Here is a 15,126-nt window from a genome sequence, read left to right on the forward strand (position 1 = left end):
GTAGACTGTGAAGTCACTGCTGTCATAAGATTTATGGGAATTGACACATTTGGGATTTTTTGGAAAAGCATTTGATTCTAACTATCTTTTAGATGTGAGACTAATACAGGTGGAGCATTCCTAGGCCAGGAATAGAGAACATGAAGGTTTGAAAATTCCAAACATACAGAATGCCGACAGGACCTCACAAGTAGAACATTCCTTACCTGGCTTTATGGGGTGAGCTGAATAAAAATGATAGAAAATGACCTTGAGATTGGTGTGTAAGATACACAGGTATTAATATAACCGATGAAGTTCCTATTCAGATATGAGGCCTATACCTAAGAAATCACAAATATCTTTTTAAAAAATCTAGTATCAGATATACTTCTGATCCAAAAAATGTCATATAAAGTACAGCTACTTGTGTATCCAAAGGACAAAGGCCCTCCATGTGGTGCACACTGAGTAGAGGTGTGGCAGAATCTGAGACTTTACAAGTGAGGCCAAGCTGAAAGCTGACACAACAGTGCCCCACCGTTCAAAGGATTACTTTCCTATGTCCTTTACTCTTGTAGGATCTATTTTTCTACCGACTAACTCTTAAAATGTTGGAATGTGATTCTAAGTGAGACCATTTCCTGTATGGGTTCCCTTGGTGAAATTGACAGCTCACAAGTGAAACAGAAGGGGACATCCTCCTGACACCTAAGCATCTGATGTCATCAGGGGAAACGATGTGACCCAGTCCAGCAGCCAACCGACTGGCAGCTTCAGCACAGATACCAAAGAAAACTGCCCTAGGCTCCTTGAAACCGGCTGCCCAGACTGGGAAGTGCGGCTCAGAACGGAACTGGTTTGCTCAAGAATTCCCATCAGTGTTAAGTCCAAGTCTAAAGGCAACATTTGCTTCCTGGTCCAGTGTTCTGTGAGCAGGGTCACATGGGGAGCCCTTGACAAAGATAAGAATCATTAAATATCTAGACATTATTCCTCTATAATGTCAGCTGACCACTCTCATGTTTGTAGAAATGTAGAACCAGGTTTGTGGGGAGGTTGTGACTGTGGGGGTGGGCCTGTCTGGGTGTGGCTGTGTGTGACTGTGTGTCTGTGCCTGTGTGACCGTGTATATGTGTGTGACTGTGGGGGGGGGGGCTGTCTGTGTCTGTGTGTGACTGTGTGTCTGTGTGACTGTGTGTCTCTGTGTGTGTGAGACTATGTGTGTGTGAGGTGTCTGTGTGTGACTGTGGGGGGCTGTCTGGGTGTGGCTGTGTGTGTGTATCTGTGTGACTGTGTATGTGTGTGTGACTGTTGGGGGGTGTCTGTGTGTGACTGTGTGTGTCTGTGTGTGTTTGTGGTGGGAGGGCTCAAGGACTTCCTCTTTATTACTCATCTTTAATTTTTGAAATATTGTATTTGTAAAAGGGAGGAAATGCCCCATTGTGGGAAATGTCACCTTTTAGGTAGAATAGATTTTAATTTAAATTCAGCGCTCTTTTGTTTTACATCCTTGACCATTTCAGCATAAATTTCCCCCAGTGTCCTAACTTAGAAAGTACTAATTACTTCCTACTAGAACCACTTAAGGAAGAGATTTAACCATGTGCCCAAATCACCTGGCACCATAGCCCAGGTCTTCATGGGTATTTAACAACAGAAACTGACAGGCAACTGAAGTTAACAGAGAGACATGGAATCGGAGCACTACATCTTTCAAGCTCTTTAGATTTGCGGATAAGTCCTTGAGAAGAAGATACAGACTGGTGCTAAGAAATGTCGATCTGAAATTGTTCTCGTGGATCAGGGGACAAAGTAACAATGGAGCGCTGGGGCCACTAGGCTGTGACTCAGGTCCAAATTCTTAACAGCAGTGTGCCTTTGACTAGGGCAGCCACCCGACCCCTGGAGTGGGTTTCCTCCTTTGAAAAACCAGGACAGACCTAAGCATCTTTGCTTCCTTTAAAGTTGCCCAAGAAAAGCTGTGATGACCTCCACTGCTCAGAGGGGGTTCGTAGACAGCCCCTGTCACAGAAGGCTCATGGACAGCCACTCGGGGGGGGGGGGGGTTCCTGGTTCACGGCCAGCTTCTCAGAGGGGGCTTACAGCCAGCAGCTAGCAGATGTGCACACGCAGATGAATTTGCTCTCTTTGTATTTGCTACTCTGGACACAGGGTTAGTTATTTTGTAGACGCCACTTGGGTTATCTTTGAGTTTTCTGTTCTGCGGTTACTTGCGTCTGATGTTGACTGCTTTGAAAGTGGTGAAGTGCTATGCTTCCTTTAGCACAAAGGCAGGCAGCACTAAAACCTCAGAGTCCCTGCTCATGGCTTTGGAACACCAACCAGAACCCAATGGTTTCCAGAGGAAAGAAAAGAAGAAAAGCAACAGGGGAAAGAGTACTTTTATTACAGGGCATGAAAACGTAGGGCCGTATAAAGGAATACATCATGAATTCATGTAGTATCAGCTACCCAGTGAAAAAATAACCAGAATACACGAGCAAACTGGACTGTGTGTGGGAGGATTACATATTTCATCTCTAACTACTTCCTTCCCCATCATCTACCAGTAGCAGCAATTTTAAAGTAACTACCCAAAGAGCTGTTACAAAGAAACATCACATGGGGGGAAACACCTCAAGAATGCTCGTTTATAAATGAACCAGTGCAAACTACTCAAATCGTAAAGAACACAGCCTTGGGCTTATCTTCATAGAGTAGGAAATAAGAGCCCTGAACATTCTTCACTAAGAAATTAAAAAAAAAAATGCAACTGTACTTTTATCAGTGAAAAATAATAATATAGATATTATAAAACATTCTTAACCCATGACTACAATGATTACACTTACTGATGTTCATTCAAGTACTGATAGCAATAAGCATTCAAACGCTCAGCAAAAGGACTGTGACACTGGACAAGCCCGGACAATGCTTCCTCTGAAGTGACAAGGGCCACATCAACAGGAGGCAGGTGACCCTTACATCAACAGGAGGCAGGTGACCCTTAGAATACTGTTGATGGTTTATTTTTGTTTTCTTGTTGTTTTTTGTCTGTAAAGGATTTTTCATAGTGTTTTTCATAGTGTGTGTGCATATATATATACATACATACATACATACATACATACATACATGTATATATATATGTATGCGCAATATTATCTGCAAGGACCCCATGGAACATCTTACAACAGCTAATTAAGAAGTTATTTCTATAAAATGAGTCAAAGATACCAAAACGAACATTCTAAAACTCAACTTTATGGTGATGACGATGATGGTGACGATGGTGATGATGGTGATAATGGTGATGATGACCATGATAAGGCAAAAATATGTTTTCTTTGGCAAGAAGTTGTTAATTCCTTACCAAGTGTTGGTTTGTGGGCTTTGTAGAAACTGTAAGAACACTCTGTTTACTCACCAAAGAGCTATTTAATGGGCTGAGAGTTCATAAACACTTTACCAGGCATAACAACAGTGGAGAGCTATGGCAAAATCAGGTTGAAATCAGCATTGCTTGTTGGACTACCATTATTAAAAACTCTTCCTTCAAAAAGCTCCTTTCTAATCTTGGCCTGAGTCTCAGGCTTTAACAAAAGTTCTTTTATCTGTTTCACTTTGGATTTCAGCTCCATCCTTTCTCGGTGCAAAGCTTCATTAATTAAGTCTTGGGTTCCAACTGGCTTCTTGCCTAAGGGGAAAAATTATATAATACATTTAAAGTACAAATATCAATGAAGTACATTAAATATGGCACATTGACTTATCAAAATAAGGCTTAAAAACCTTTAAAACATCACCCACATTTCATAGAAAAGATTGCATTTTACCAAAAATATATACTTTACACGAAACTTAATTTACTGTAAATAAAGATCACCGTGTGGTAACAACACATAGAGGACAAACAGGAAACATTGTGGACTCACTATACTAATGGTCATTTCAACAATGACAAACTGAACTTAGCACTTGATAGCTGTGTGCAAGTTTTGGCCTCCGATAAAGTAGTCAAAGGATCGAAGCAATGTAAACGGCAGTATTCTGTCTGTGGCAAGTCCTCTCCCTCCCTCCGCCTTGTGAGTCAGGCAGGCGGTCCGAAAAGCCCGCTCTCCCTTGTGCATGGTCGATGGCACACCGACTTAGTGTTGTTCTTCTGTAAATTAATTTCTTCTGCTGGTCCCAGCACCCCATTCTTTTCTGTTGTGTCGCAGCAACACCGAACGCATCAATCACATCAATCAGAGAAGTATTAGGTGATCTCCAGGGCTTGAACAAGACACATTGCGAGTTAGTCTACGACTTAGCAGAGGGGCATCGGACCGGACTGGATTCAGCTCTCACTTCCGGTTGTTATCACTGCCATCACCATTCCGATCTCCCTCCTCAGCTTTGGTGGAGTTCCCCTCCCCTGGCTGCTTTTTGTTCTGCGTCTCTTCTAGGTACTGCTGGACAGCCTTGAGCACGGCGTTCTCCACCAGCCTCTTACTGAGCCTGACCAGTTCAGCATCCTCAGGCTCCCTTCGGTCCTTCTCACCTACATTCCACAAGAGAAGAGAGGTCACTGAGCTCGTATTGCCATAGCAACTAGGCCACCAGGGTCCAGCTAGTTCAGCTAGTTAAAAGAGCAAGTGCCCTTCACTCTGGCAAATGGGATCTATAATTCCAACAAGACTGGGTTGCTTTTTCCTATGACATTTGTCCAAGCAGGAACCTGTCTATTCCTGCAGACTCTACGCTGAAAAGCAGCCCGACACACCCTTGCGGGCAGCGCCGCAGCCTTTCATTTCTACATAGCTCTGCGCTCCTCTCTCACCCAAGGCTTATGACAGCTGTGGAGCTGCCTGTACCCACACCTAGGGTCTCGAGCACATGAATTCACCAAGGAGCTCTGCATCTGCTGCTCCCTTTCCAGTGCTAGCTATCAGGAAATCAAGACTGCCCCCGTTATCTTACAGGTTAGGCTCACTCATGTTTAAACGCTTGGCATAGAGATCATTGTCGATAAACTCCCAGCGCTCACACACCAAGACAGGTGTAGTAATCACGACCAGTAGCAGCTGGTTTTAAAAAGGACTGCAGGGCTAACATCCTGATTTTAAAATCTCATTGCTATCACTGTAATTTTAGAGATAGGAAATTCTCCTAGGAAGGGTTAAGATACTGGTAGGAACTTCTGAGAAGTCACAGCAAAGGGTCATTTTCCTGTCTCGCTGGTGATAACCCAGGTGTTAGCACGGCTGGGAATAAAAGCTCCTCCTCCTCCCGAGTCCTATATGCCACCCATACACACTCCAAATCCTCTCTATCCACAGGAAAGGCAAAAGGGCGCTTGCACTATGTCCAGTCAGCACCCTCAGTCCCTCCATTGACCTGCAGCCTGGAAGGCAGATAGATGGAGGTGAAGAAGAGAGTAATTGCCCACTCACTGTAAGATGAGCTCACGGTGGGGGCAGGACAAACTAAGGGCTCATGATGACCAAGACAGTGAGTGTTCCACCTGCATGCTCAGGACTGGGACAGGATACCATGGGTGTGAACAGGAACACAGATGTGATTTTCTAGCCTCATCTATAACAGGGCTAGGAGAGGAAAAGGTGTGCCCAGGATCAGACCTGGCCCCTGACTACCTTCAGAGCCCTGGTATTTGTCTGCAGTACACATTCGGGTAGCCACTCCCTCCTTCCCAGGGACAAACATCACAAATGAAAGGGGGGGGGGGTGGGTTAAGACCAACCTAGAGAGATGCCTTAGCAACTGCTTCCCCCTCAAATGTGGCAATGTGGCAAACACCATGATCAGAAGTTTAAGCACATGTGCCGAGAAAACATGTTCAGAATTGAGTAAGCTTTGACTCAGCGATAATTACAGAGACCTTACTAAACAGGTACTGTGAAAAGCAAGAAAAAAATTTTTTTTACTAATATAACTTTAGGCAAAAGTTCAGATTTTTCCTAGTAAGAATGCATGGAAATGTTACCTAATATTTGAATTATTTGCTCTCAGTCTTATATCCCAATATTTCCTCCATATAGATGATATCTCTATATGCATTACAAGCAACTGCTTATACAGTGGCTCTTCAAATTTAAAACAGAAAATGAGATGCAAATGAAGGGATGCTATTTTAAGACCTTTCAAAACATGACTTTTAAAACAACTTTCTAAATCTCCTACCTAGGCTCTATACCCAGGCCAGAGACAATAATTTTATGGACTGTTCTAGAACTCCAGTCTTTCTCGCTGGGTAAGATAACAAGGTTGAACTTAAGTTTCATTAATAACTCATTCTCCAAAATCCCTCCCAGTTCTAATATCATGTGCCTCGTTATTTCCGTCAATGAAGTGTCCTTGTGTGAAGATATTTGCAATACACAGGGGTTCTGGTTCTATTCTATTTCCATACTCAGGATGCAAGTTCAAGGCCAGTGTGGGTTACGGGGGAAGGTGCTGGTCGATGCTCTTTCTGAAGAGAGGCTGAAATGAAAAGCTTCCCAACAAGGGGTGGTCCCCTTCTGGTTACCCTGGTTTTGTCCATACTTTCCCATTACCCATGTCGATCAGACTGCAACCATGGTTACCTTTGACACTTTCCTGCCCATCATCAGCCTGCGTCACTGCAGAACACCATTAATGCGTGCTCCACAATTTCTCCTGTCTTACAGGAACCTGACAAAATGCCTTCTAGAGTCACTTCTCTAAAGTGTCCCTTTCAGACTGGGCATGGCAGCACACACCTTAATCACAGTACCTAGAAAGCAGAGGCAGATGGCAGGCAGATCGCCGTGAATTTGAGGCCAGCCTGATCTACAGACCAAGCTGCAGGCCAGCCAAGGCTACATAGTGAGACCCTGTCTCAAGAAAAACAAAACAAACAACCCCCTCCAAAAAAAAAAAAAACCAAGAAACAAACAAGCAAACAAGCAAACCAAACAAACATCCAATTTGTTAATTTAAAAAATCAGATTAAAATATCCCTTCCAGCCTCTACTTACCAGGAAAGCAAGCTTACATTTCAGAACTTCCTGAGTTTGCTTAAACAGTCACTATTGTCTCACTCCTGGTTGGAATTCTAACATCCTTAGAGCGTCAAGATCATTCCTTATTACTAGATGGCCCCACCCTTTCCCTTCCCTTTAAAATTTTACCTATTCCATGAAACTCTTCTTGCTTTGCTCGGCGGGAAGAGCAAGTGTATGTGCCCATTTGGTCATTCTGTCACTTACTCACAAATGTGTCCTAACAATAGAGTCTAAGTGTTTACTTACAATATGCGTATAGAAACAGAGTCTAAGGGTTTACTATGTACATATAGAAATAGAGTCTAAGGGCTTACTATATGTACATAGAAGTAGAGTCTAAGAACTTGTTATATGCCTATAGAAATAGTCTATATTCTCCCAGCCTATAGAAATACCACAGAGAATAAACCAAGATCCTCCTGGCTTTCTTTTTTAATTCCTTTATAAATGATGGACATTCTTTTATTAATTCATAAAGACATAGTCTGCTGGCTGGGAACATGGTTCAGTCAGGAATATGCCCGTATGCAAGCATGGGACCTACACTTGGGTCCACCAGCAAACACATGAAAATCTGGGTGCAGTGGTACACACCTGCAATGCTGGCACTGGGAAGCAGAGAGGGGGTGTGGGGGGAAGAGCCCTGGGGCTCCAGATTCACTGACAAACGCTGTCGCAAAACATAAGGTGGAGTGTGATCAAGGAAGCATCTCTGTCCGGCCTCTATGTGCATGCATACACGTGTGCACATATACTTGCATGTAGGAACACATGCATCCACCCACATGCACATGTACCTCACATAAACACAGGCTTGAGGTAAAAAACTATAACTGATCTCTCTTACCCTCCTCTCTGCTGACATATGGCACAGTCTATTCATTACAATGCTCATTTTATTTTATTTTATTTTATTTTATTTTATTTTATTTTATTTTTTTGCCTAGTGAATTTTTTTGTTGAAATCCTTGGAAGCTGTAGCAACAGTTTGGAATGTTATTATCATCCTATATAAATAGTACACCATGGCCAGAGATTTAAATGTAAAATCTAAAATAAGAGCAGAGAATTCCAAAATAATTCAAATGCCTATATGAAAATTTTACATCTCCTTTAACTGAAGAACCTGATTGGCAAGACAAAATATATCTACCAATCATAAATTAACAATCCATAATAAGTAGTTATTTCACCAATCAATCAAAAATAAGCAAATTAACAAGTCTTCTAGATCTGACCTTGACTCCAGCTTCCCCACATAAACTCTGCAAACTCACCCAGGCTCTTAATATTATCCCACAGCAAACTGGGCGTGGTGGCACAGGACTATGACCCTAACAGCCCAGAGGTTCCCAGGCAGGAGGATGAGAAGTGTCACCTCATCTCTGGCTACACAGGGAGCTTAGGGCCACCTAGGAAACATGAGACCTTATAAACGTGTTTATATGTGTGTATGCACACACATGTGAATCCAGGGATCTAAGGATGCAATAGTCTAAGAAACCAGACTCTTTGTTCCAGGGAGAACTTGTCTCCTAGTTTTCAGTAGACTTGGTACAACTTACAGGGACATTTTCAGATTAAAGTTATGCTGTAATTTCCCTCCGGTTAACAACTGCATAAGGACAGCAGTCTCTCACGCTGACCTCAGAGATAAAGGGCATTCCCCCCCCCCCCCCCAGTGCCTCTTTAATAACAGCAGCTCAGCACTGTATGTCAATACACACAACTCTCTTTTGATTCCAACAAGATACTTAAAGAAAGGAAGAAAAATATTCCTAAAAAAAGCATCAAACTCCCAATCCAGGTATCCTTTCTTGGTTTGTGTGGTGCGCTGACTCTCATACCTATTGAAGAGACTAGCTTTCGCCTTTGATGCTGTACTTGAAAAATCTCCCTAAGATGTCTTTAGTGGTAGTGTTTGAGACTGAGTCTCCCTCTGTAGCCTAGGATGGCCTGGACTCATCACGGAGCCTACAACAGCTACAACAGACAATAATCCCCGTCCGTCTCAATCATCCAAATGCAGGAATTATAGGCATCAACTGCCACACCCGGATCCACAATGTCTTAGAAAGATACTAAAAAATATAAAAGAAATGAAAAATCTTTTAAAACTACAAAACACAGACAAGTATGTTGGCGTATGCCAATGATCCTAGCACTCGGAAGGATGCAGCAGTAGTGTAGCCTGCACTTTATGGTGAGTTTTAGAACACTCTGGGCTATCAAATAAGCTTACCCCAAAATATCAAACACTAAATGAAAATGAATCCACTCAGTACAGTATATTCTAAAGGGTACATTTAAAACATGTCTCAATGAACTTCACATGAGCTATCAGGAGTTAGCAACTCGCTATGAGTGTGGCATGATTTAGTCATGGTCTGTACTATTATTCTATATATTTCTTTATATTTACTGAGATCTTTGGCACTAATATAGGTCAGTGATTAGGTTTACTTTTTTTGGTAATCATTAAAACAAAACAACAACAAAAAGCCTCCTCAGTAGTGGCAAGAAAATTTTAGAACTCCTAGGATAATTTGAGTCCTAGTGTTCAGATGATCCTAACATAGGAGCTAAGATTACCCAACGAAATCTGGGCTGATGTCACATGAAAGGCTCTAGAGATGGCCACCAGCTTCCTATGTCCTGCCGACATCTAAGTGCTTATATGTACCAATGAGAATAAATCAATAGATAGTAATATAGTTTTTAATCAGAAAATATAAAGATGATAGAGGGAGGAACACACACACACAGTAGTGAGGGGACATATCAAAATGAGAGCCTTCACACCTGAGAACATCAGCAGTTGTCATTGCACATCAAGTGTCAAAAGCCTCATTAGGGAAAGCAGAGCCTCTCTGACCCCTGAGGCTGTAGCAGCAGCTCCCTGGCTGTCACTATGCCACACAAAGAACATATCAGATTATACCATAAGCCCTATATGTTCTATTTGCATTATCACGAGAAAATGCAAAAGAAGAAAAGCCAAGAGGTTTATGAACGTTCAAAAGGCATACACACAAAAGGAAGACTGGTATGAAGGCTTGGCCCTATCATACCATGATATGCTGGAAACTACAAATGTTAAAGGACAAACAGGAAGAAATGAGGACAAGATTCCCCGGGACGCAACACCTGAGGGGCTTTCCAAGGTGATTGCAAGGGAGGAAAGGACAGATAATAGAAAGTCTCAATTAAAACACTGTACCCAGGGAGAAATGTAAGTACTGAAAGCCACTAACATTTGGGGTGGCCCATGCCAATAACTAGTACTTGGGGGATGAGGTAGGAGGAGCCTGAGGTCAAGGTCATCATCACTGGCTACACAGTGAGTTCAAGATCGGGCATTATCTCAAAAACCCAAAGAAACAAAAACAAAACAGAACCAGTCACTGACAATTAGGAAAAGGCAAGTCTAGAAGAAGTTTACTGATGCCAACTTGCTAGAAAGATCTTAGGAGAAACCCCACAGAGGAAAGGCTCAATAGGCCAATGGGTTTGATGCTTCCATAGCCAGTATTGTACACACTAAACCGAAGCCACCTGTGACTTGCCAATACTTGGTGTGAAAAAAAATCCCCCACCTCCACTAGGAAAAACTGGAGTGTTTTCTCCAAAGGTGAAACCAGGGAGTCAAATGTGAGCAGGAGAGGCCTTGGGACACAAGGAGATCGAGCGTGCGAGGAAACATGCCAGGAGCCAACAAGCTGAAGGTGGCAGGTGTCTGTGTGCAGCCCAGAGGACCTGACAGCAGCTCTCCACAAATACCTGCTCACAGTCACTGAGGACTGCAAACCAGGCAGGAAAGCCACTCTTCTGAACACTCCTGTGTGGCCTTACAGGCCTGCAGTCAAGACTGTTCAAATGGTCAGGCACAAATGTCCCATGCCTGTCCCATGCCTGTATCACTGAGCCGGGAAGACTGAGGCAGGAGGGTTAAATGTCAGGAGACAGTGTGAGTTACACTGTAAAGGCTGGGGCTGGAAAGACAAATGGAGGAAATGAATGAAAAGAGCAACATTCCTTTAGATCTGAACAAGGCGCCCTCAGCATCTCCCCTTCACTTCAAAATGTACGTGGCTGTTCTAGAAACCCAACTACGTCTGCTGCAGAAAAGGGCTTTTGTTTTTAACTGTGGCCATGTATGGAGGTCAGATGTGGTGACCTACACCTTTAATCCCCATACTCAGGATATAGAGGCTGGCAGATCTCTCTGAGTTCAAGGCCAGCCTGGTATGCACAGGACAGCCAGAACTATGTAAGTGACCCTATTTCAAAAACAGAACAACAGCAAAAATGGATAGATGGCTATCAGGCATGGCAAAAGACAGGTCAATATCACTAGTCACTGCAGAGAGACAAGTCATAGTCACGGTGAGATGACACTACTCACCCATTCACATGGCTCTATTAAGAGGACACAAAACACTGAGGGTGGCTGAGGATGAAGCCAGCAAGCAGGTCTTCTACTACTGGTGAGAGGCAAATACCCCACTTTGGGGGTTTGTGGTAAATTCTTAGAATAGATGACTGTACTCTCACCATGCTATCCAGCAATCTCACCTCTAGCTTGACTAGAAAACCGGTGAATGCAAGCATACGCTCACCAAATTGCTCACAGCAATATCTGGAGCACTACTCAGAAGTGCCTTAAACTAGAAACTACCTAAGCAGCCTCCGTCCGATGGATGAACTGAAAGGCTGTGATAGGTCCACGCGGTGAAAACACTTCCAGGGGAAGGAAGCACTCACACGTGCTACATACAGCACAGACCATCCTAAGATCCTAAGATGCATCAGGCAACAGAGGCCGAACCAAAGAGGACACACGCTATGTGATTTCATGTTCGTTGTTACAGAAAAGGGACAAAGCTAGAAGGGAAACAGAGCAGTGGTTTGGGGGAGTGGGCAGATGAACAGGAAGGGATGTGACAGAATTTTGGAGGACGATGGAGCTGTTTCTGATCTACTTTGGTTATTATGACTCTGGTGTTCATTAAAGCTCACAGAACTAAACATGAATAAGAACAGATTTACTGCATGCAAGGTAGACTTCACTGTTTAAAATGCCAATGGGAACAGCATTGTTTTCCCAGTATTGCCTCTGTGGGGGTTATCACAGTGCTCCCTGATAAGCCTGTTCGTCACTCTGCCATTAGCCTGTGGCGGTCCATAAGGATGACTTCTTGGCTCCTCAGTATTTTAATATATACCCCAACTGCAGCTCATGCAAGCTCAGGACCACAGGCCTGCCTCTCGGTTGCTTTCCTAGTGAATCATAGTTTTCTGTTGTACTCAGTATCACAATATTTTCCATAAAATTGACTGAAGCGGCTTGTGAGTGTGGATAGGAGCCAAACAGACCGTTTCTCTTTTTCCTTCCTCTGTATCAGACATACCATCCACTCAGTCTGCTCAAAGAGTACAAACTACCTTGGCACCACTGTGAGGCTGACAGGTGATCACCATCTCTGGTGTTGAAATCTGCTTCCTGGGGGTGGCAGCCTCTCTGCAATGTGTTTTCTTTGGGATTGGCTCTGTGTTATCTGTAGACTCTGCCTATGAGTCCACACTACACTTACACTCACAAATGGGGAAACCATGGTGTTTCCTCACGACAGTTCAGCTCCTGCTTTGTTTCAGCTGGAATGTGAGACTCGAATGTCCCTGATTGGCTACTGAGACCACGCTGGGTCATTCAGTGCAAAACTGACTGAGATGTATAATTACGAATCAGGAAAAAAGAAGTAGATATTATTAATACAAATCTGGGTCCACAGGCGTATCAATCAGTACAAGGGTGAATATCATTGAAAAAATATTTGGGGATGAAGAGACGTCATACGCATACATTTTCAAGAAATCATCTCTTGATCTTCAGAAAACATGAAGTCTGGAAATGAAACCATGCTTAACATTGTGACGGCCATGTGATTGGCCATATAGTTTAAGAGCTTTGGACGTGATAGCTGACTTCTGAGTTCTCAGTCATTTCACTAAAACACCTGCTCGTGACAGCACATGCTCCCCTAAGCTTGTATCCTAAAGTAGGCCTTAGTTCAAGCAGAAAGGAGGGTTCTCCCATTCTAAAAGCTGTACTCAGCAATGTAGGCCAACCAAGTACACGTTCCCAGCCAATCTAATCAAACAACGTAAAGCCTAAGCTATGGCTGCCACTTTGGCTCATTATAAGCAATACAGACACGCCCAGGTCAGGAGGAACGACAGGCTGAGAACATTTCCACAGGTCAGCATGGTGATAACACGGACAGCTTCCCCTCTCCATCCGGAGGGACTCCAGCATTATAAAGCAGCATAAGAAACAATATCTGACTTGGTTTGCACAGTGAGGTAAGGTGAGTGTTAATATACAAACAATGACACCAGGGGTTTACAAAGCACGTGTTGGATTCTGCAGCCACAGAGATGGGAATCCGGAGTTCTCCCACTAAAGACCGGAAGCTTAGTCCACCTGAACATCCACCCCAGGCAGGTAGCCTGAGAACTCTCACCCTGGAGCCAAGAAGGTCAACATGAAATTGCCAATGACTAGAGAACTGGAAAGTTCTGCTTTCGCTCACGGAACCTCCTTCTCCACTGAAAACGCACAGTCTAACTCGACTGACTGCCACAAGATTCCTCCTTCCCTCCTTTACCCTGCCATTCCTTCCTCCTCTTGTCTCTCCTTCCCTGCCTTCTCTTTTCTCTTTCCTCTCTCTCTTCCATATCTCCACCTTCCTGTCTACAAACATCACTAAGCACCCTGCCTGTGATAAGCACCTGCATTATGACTACAGAATAAAGAAACAAACTCAACATGGCCCTACATTCAGAAAACCTGCAATTCAGTAAGACTGCATGGCAATAAATAAAATGTCCTACATACTCTGAAGGAAAGAGGAATATAGAGTGGATGCACATATAAAGACTGGCAGGCTAGAGAGACAGCTTAGCAGGTAAGAACACTGGCCGCTCTTCCAGAAGACCAAGGTTCAATTCCCACCATCCACACAACAGCTCATAATCCTCTGGAAGCCCAATCCCACAGCATGTGACATTCACTTCTGGCCTCTTCAGACATCAGGCATACATACATACATATGGGGGACAGACATGCATAGAGACAAAGCACCTGCATATGTTAAATGAATAAACAGGAAGCTTTAAAAGACTATAGACAACTGGGATGTGGCTCGGGTAGCAGAGTGCTTGCCTAATATGCACAAAGTCTTGGGTTCGTAAGCTGGAAATTCTGGGACATACCTCTAATCTTAGCAATCAAGAGGCAGACACATGGGGTCAGAAGTTCAAAGTCATCCTTGGCTACATACGTGTGTGTGTGTGTGTGTGTGTGTGTGTGTGTGTGTGTGTGTGTGTATGTGTGTGTGTGTGTGTGTGTGTGTATGTGTGTGTGTATGTGTGTGTATGTGTTTGTGTGTGTGTATGTGTGTGTGTGTGTGTTTGTGTGTGTGTGTATACACAGACACATATACATGCCATTCTTGGTTGATATCTCTAGGAGGCCTGCTCCTTTTTGAAGGGAAACAGAGGAGTGGTTCTAGGAGAGAGGGGAGGTGAGAGGGAACTGTAAGGAATGGAGGGAGGGGCAAGGAGAGGCTATGGTCTGGATGTATTATATAGTGAAGAATAAATGAATGAATAAATACATAAATAAATGGGTGAGTCTAGGGTAAAAAACCCAAAGCCTGGTGTGGGTGGAAGGAGGCAGTGCTCACGTCAGATTGTAGACTGAGTCAGTATTCCCAGGTGGACCAGGTAGACTAGCTTGGCATGATATAACACTATCTGGCATACTGCTGATGGGACCTGTGTGGCTAATGTCAGGCTTGCTCTAGTGTATGGTGACTAATGAGGTAAGGAGGAGAATGGTGAGGTTGGAAGCCCCTTCCCCCCACCCCACCCCATCCCCTGAGGCCATGCTGAGGAGGGAGCAGGGCTTCTATTTCCTTGCAGGATCAAGCTAAACTTCCATGTTCTAAGATACCCACAGATTTTAAAGGCTTATCTATAACAAATGGTGGTTCATTTCAACTGCTGAGATTTAACTCAATTCTTACAATATTGCTATGTAAGTTTGGTTCTC

The 15,126-nt window shown here is 43.6% G+C and overlaps 1 protein-coding gene across 22 annotated transcripts in view; it reads right to left on the bottom strand.

Moving 5' to 3' along the window:
• Window positions 1-2,366: 2,366 nt before the first annotated feature.
• Window positions 2,367-15,126, bottom strand: part of Akap7 (A kinase (PRKA) anchor protein 7) — a 130,128-nt gene continuing 117,368 nt past the window's right edge. For 10 of the 22 annotated variants that reach the window (XR_001779547.2, NR_166568.1, XM_006512788.4 and 7 more), the window contains one exon: window positions 2,367-3,679. Coding sequence is in view for 13 of the 22 variants with exons in the window: in XM_006512788.4 (XP_006512851.1) it covers window positions 3,474-3,679 (206 nt within the window). In the remaining 9 variants the exon portion in view is untranslated. Of the gene's footprint in view, window positions 4,526-15,126 lie in introns of all 22 variants that reach the window. The other 12 variants (XR_003948725.1, XR_380068.4, NR_166567.1 and 9 more) reach the window with 3 other exon arrangements.

The sequence above is a fragment of the Mus musculus genome, chromosome 10, assembly GCF_000001635.26.
Source record: "Mus musculus strain C57BL/6J chromosome 10, GRCm38.p6 C57BL/6J".
NCBI lineage: Eukaryota > Metazoa > Chordata > Mammalia > Rodentia > Muridae > Mus > Mus musculus.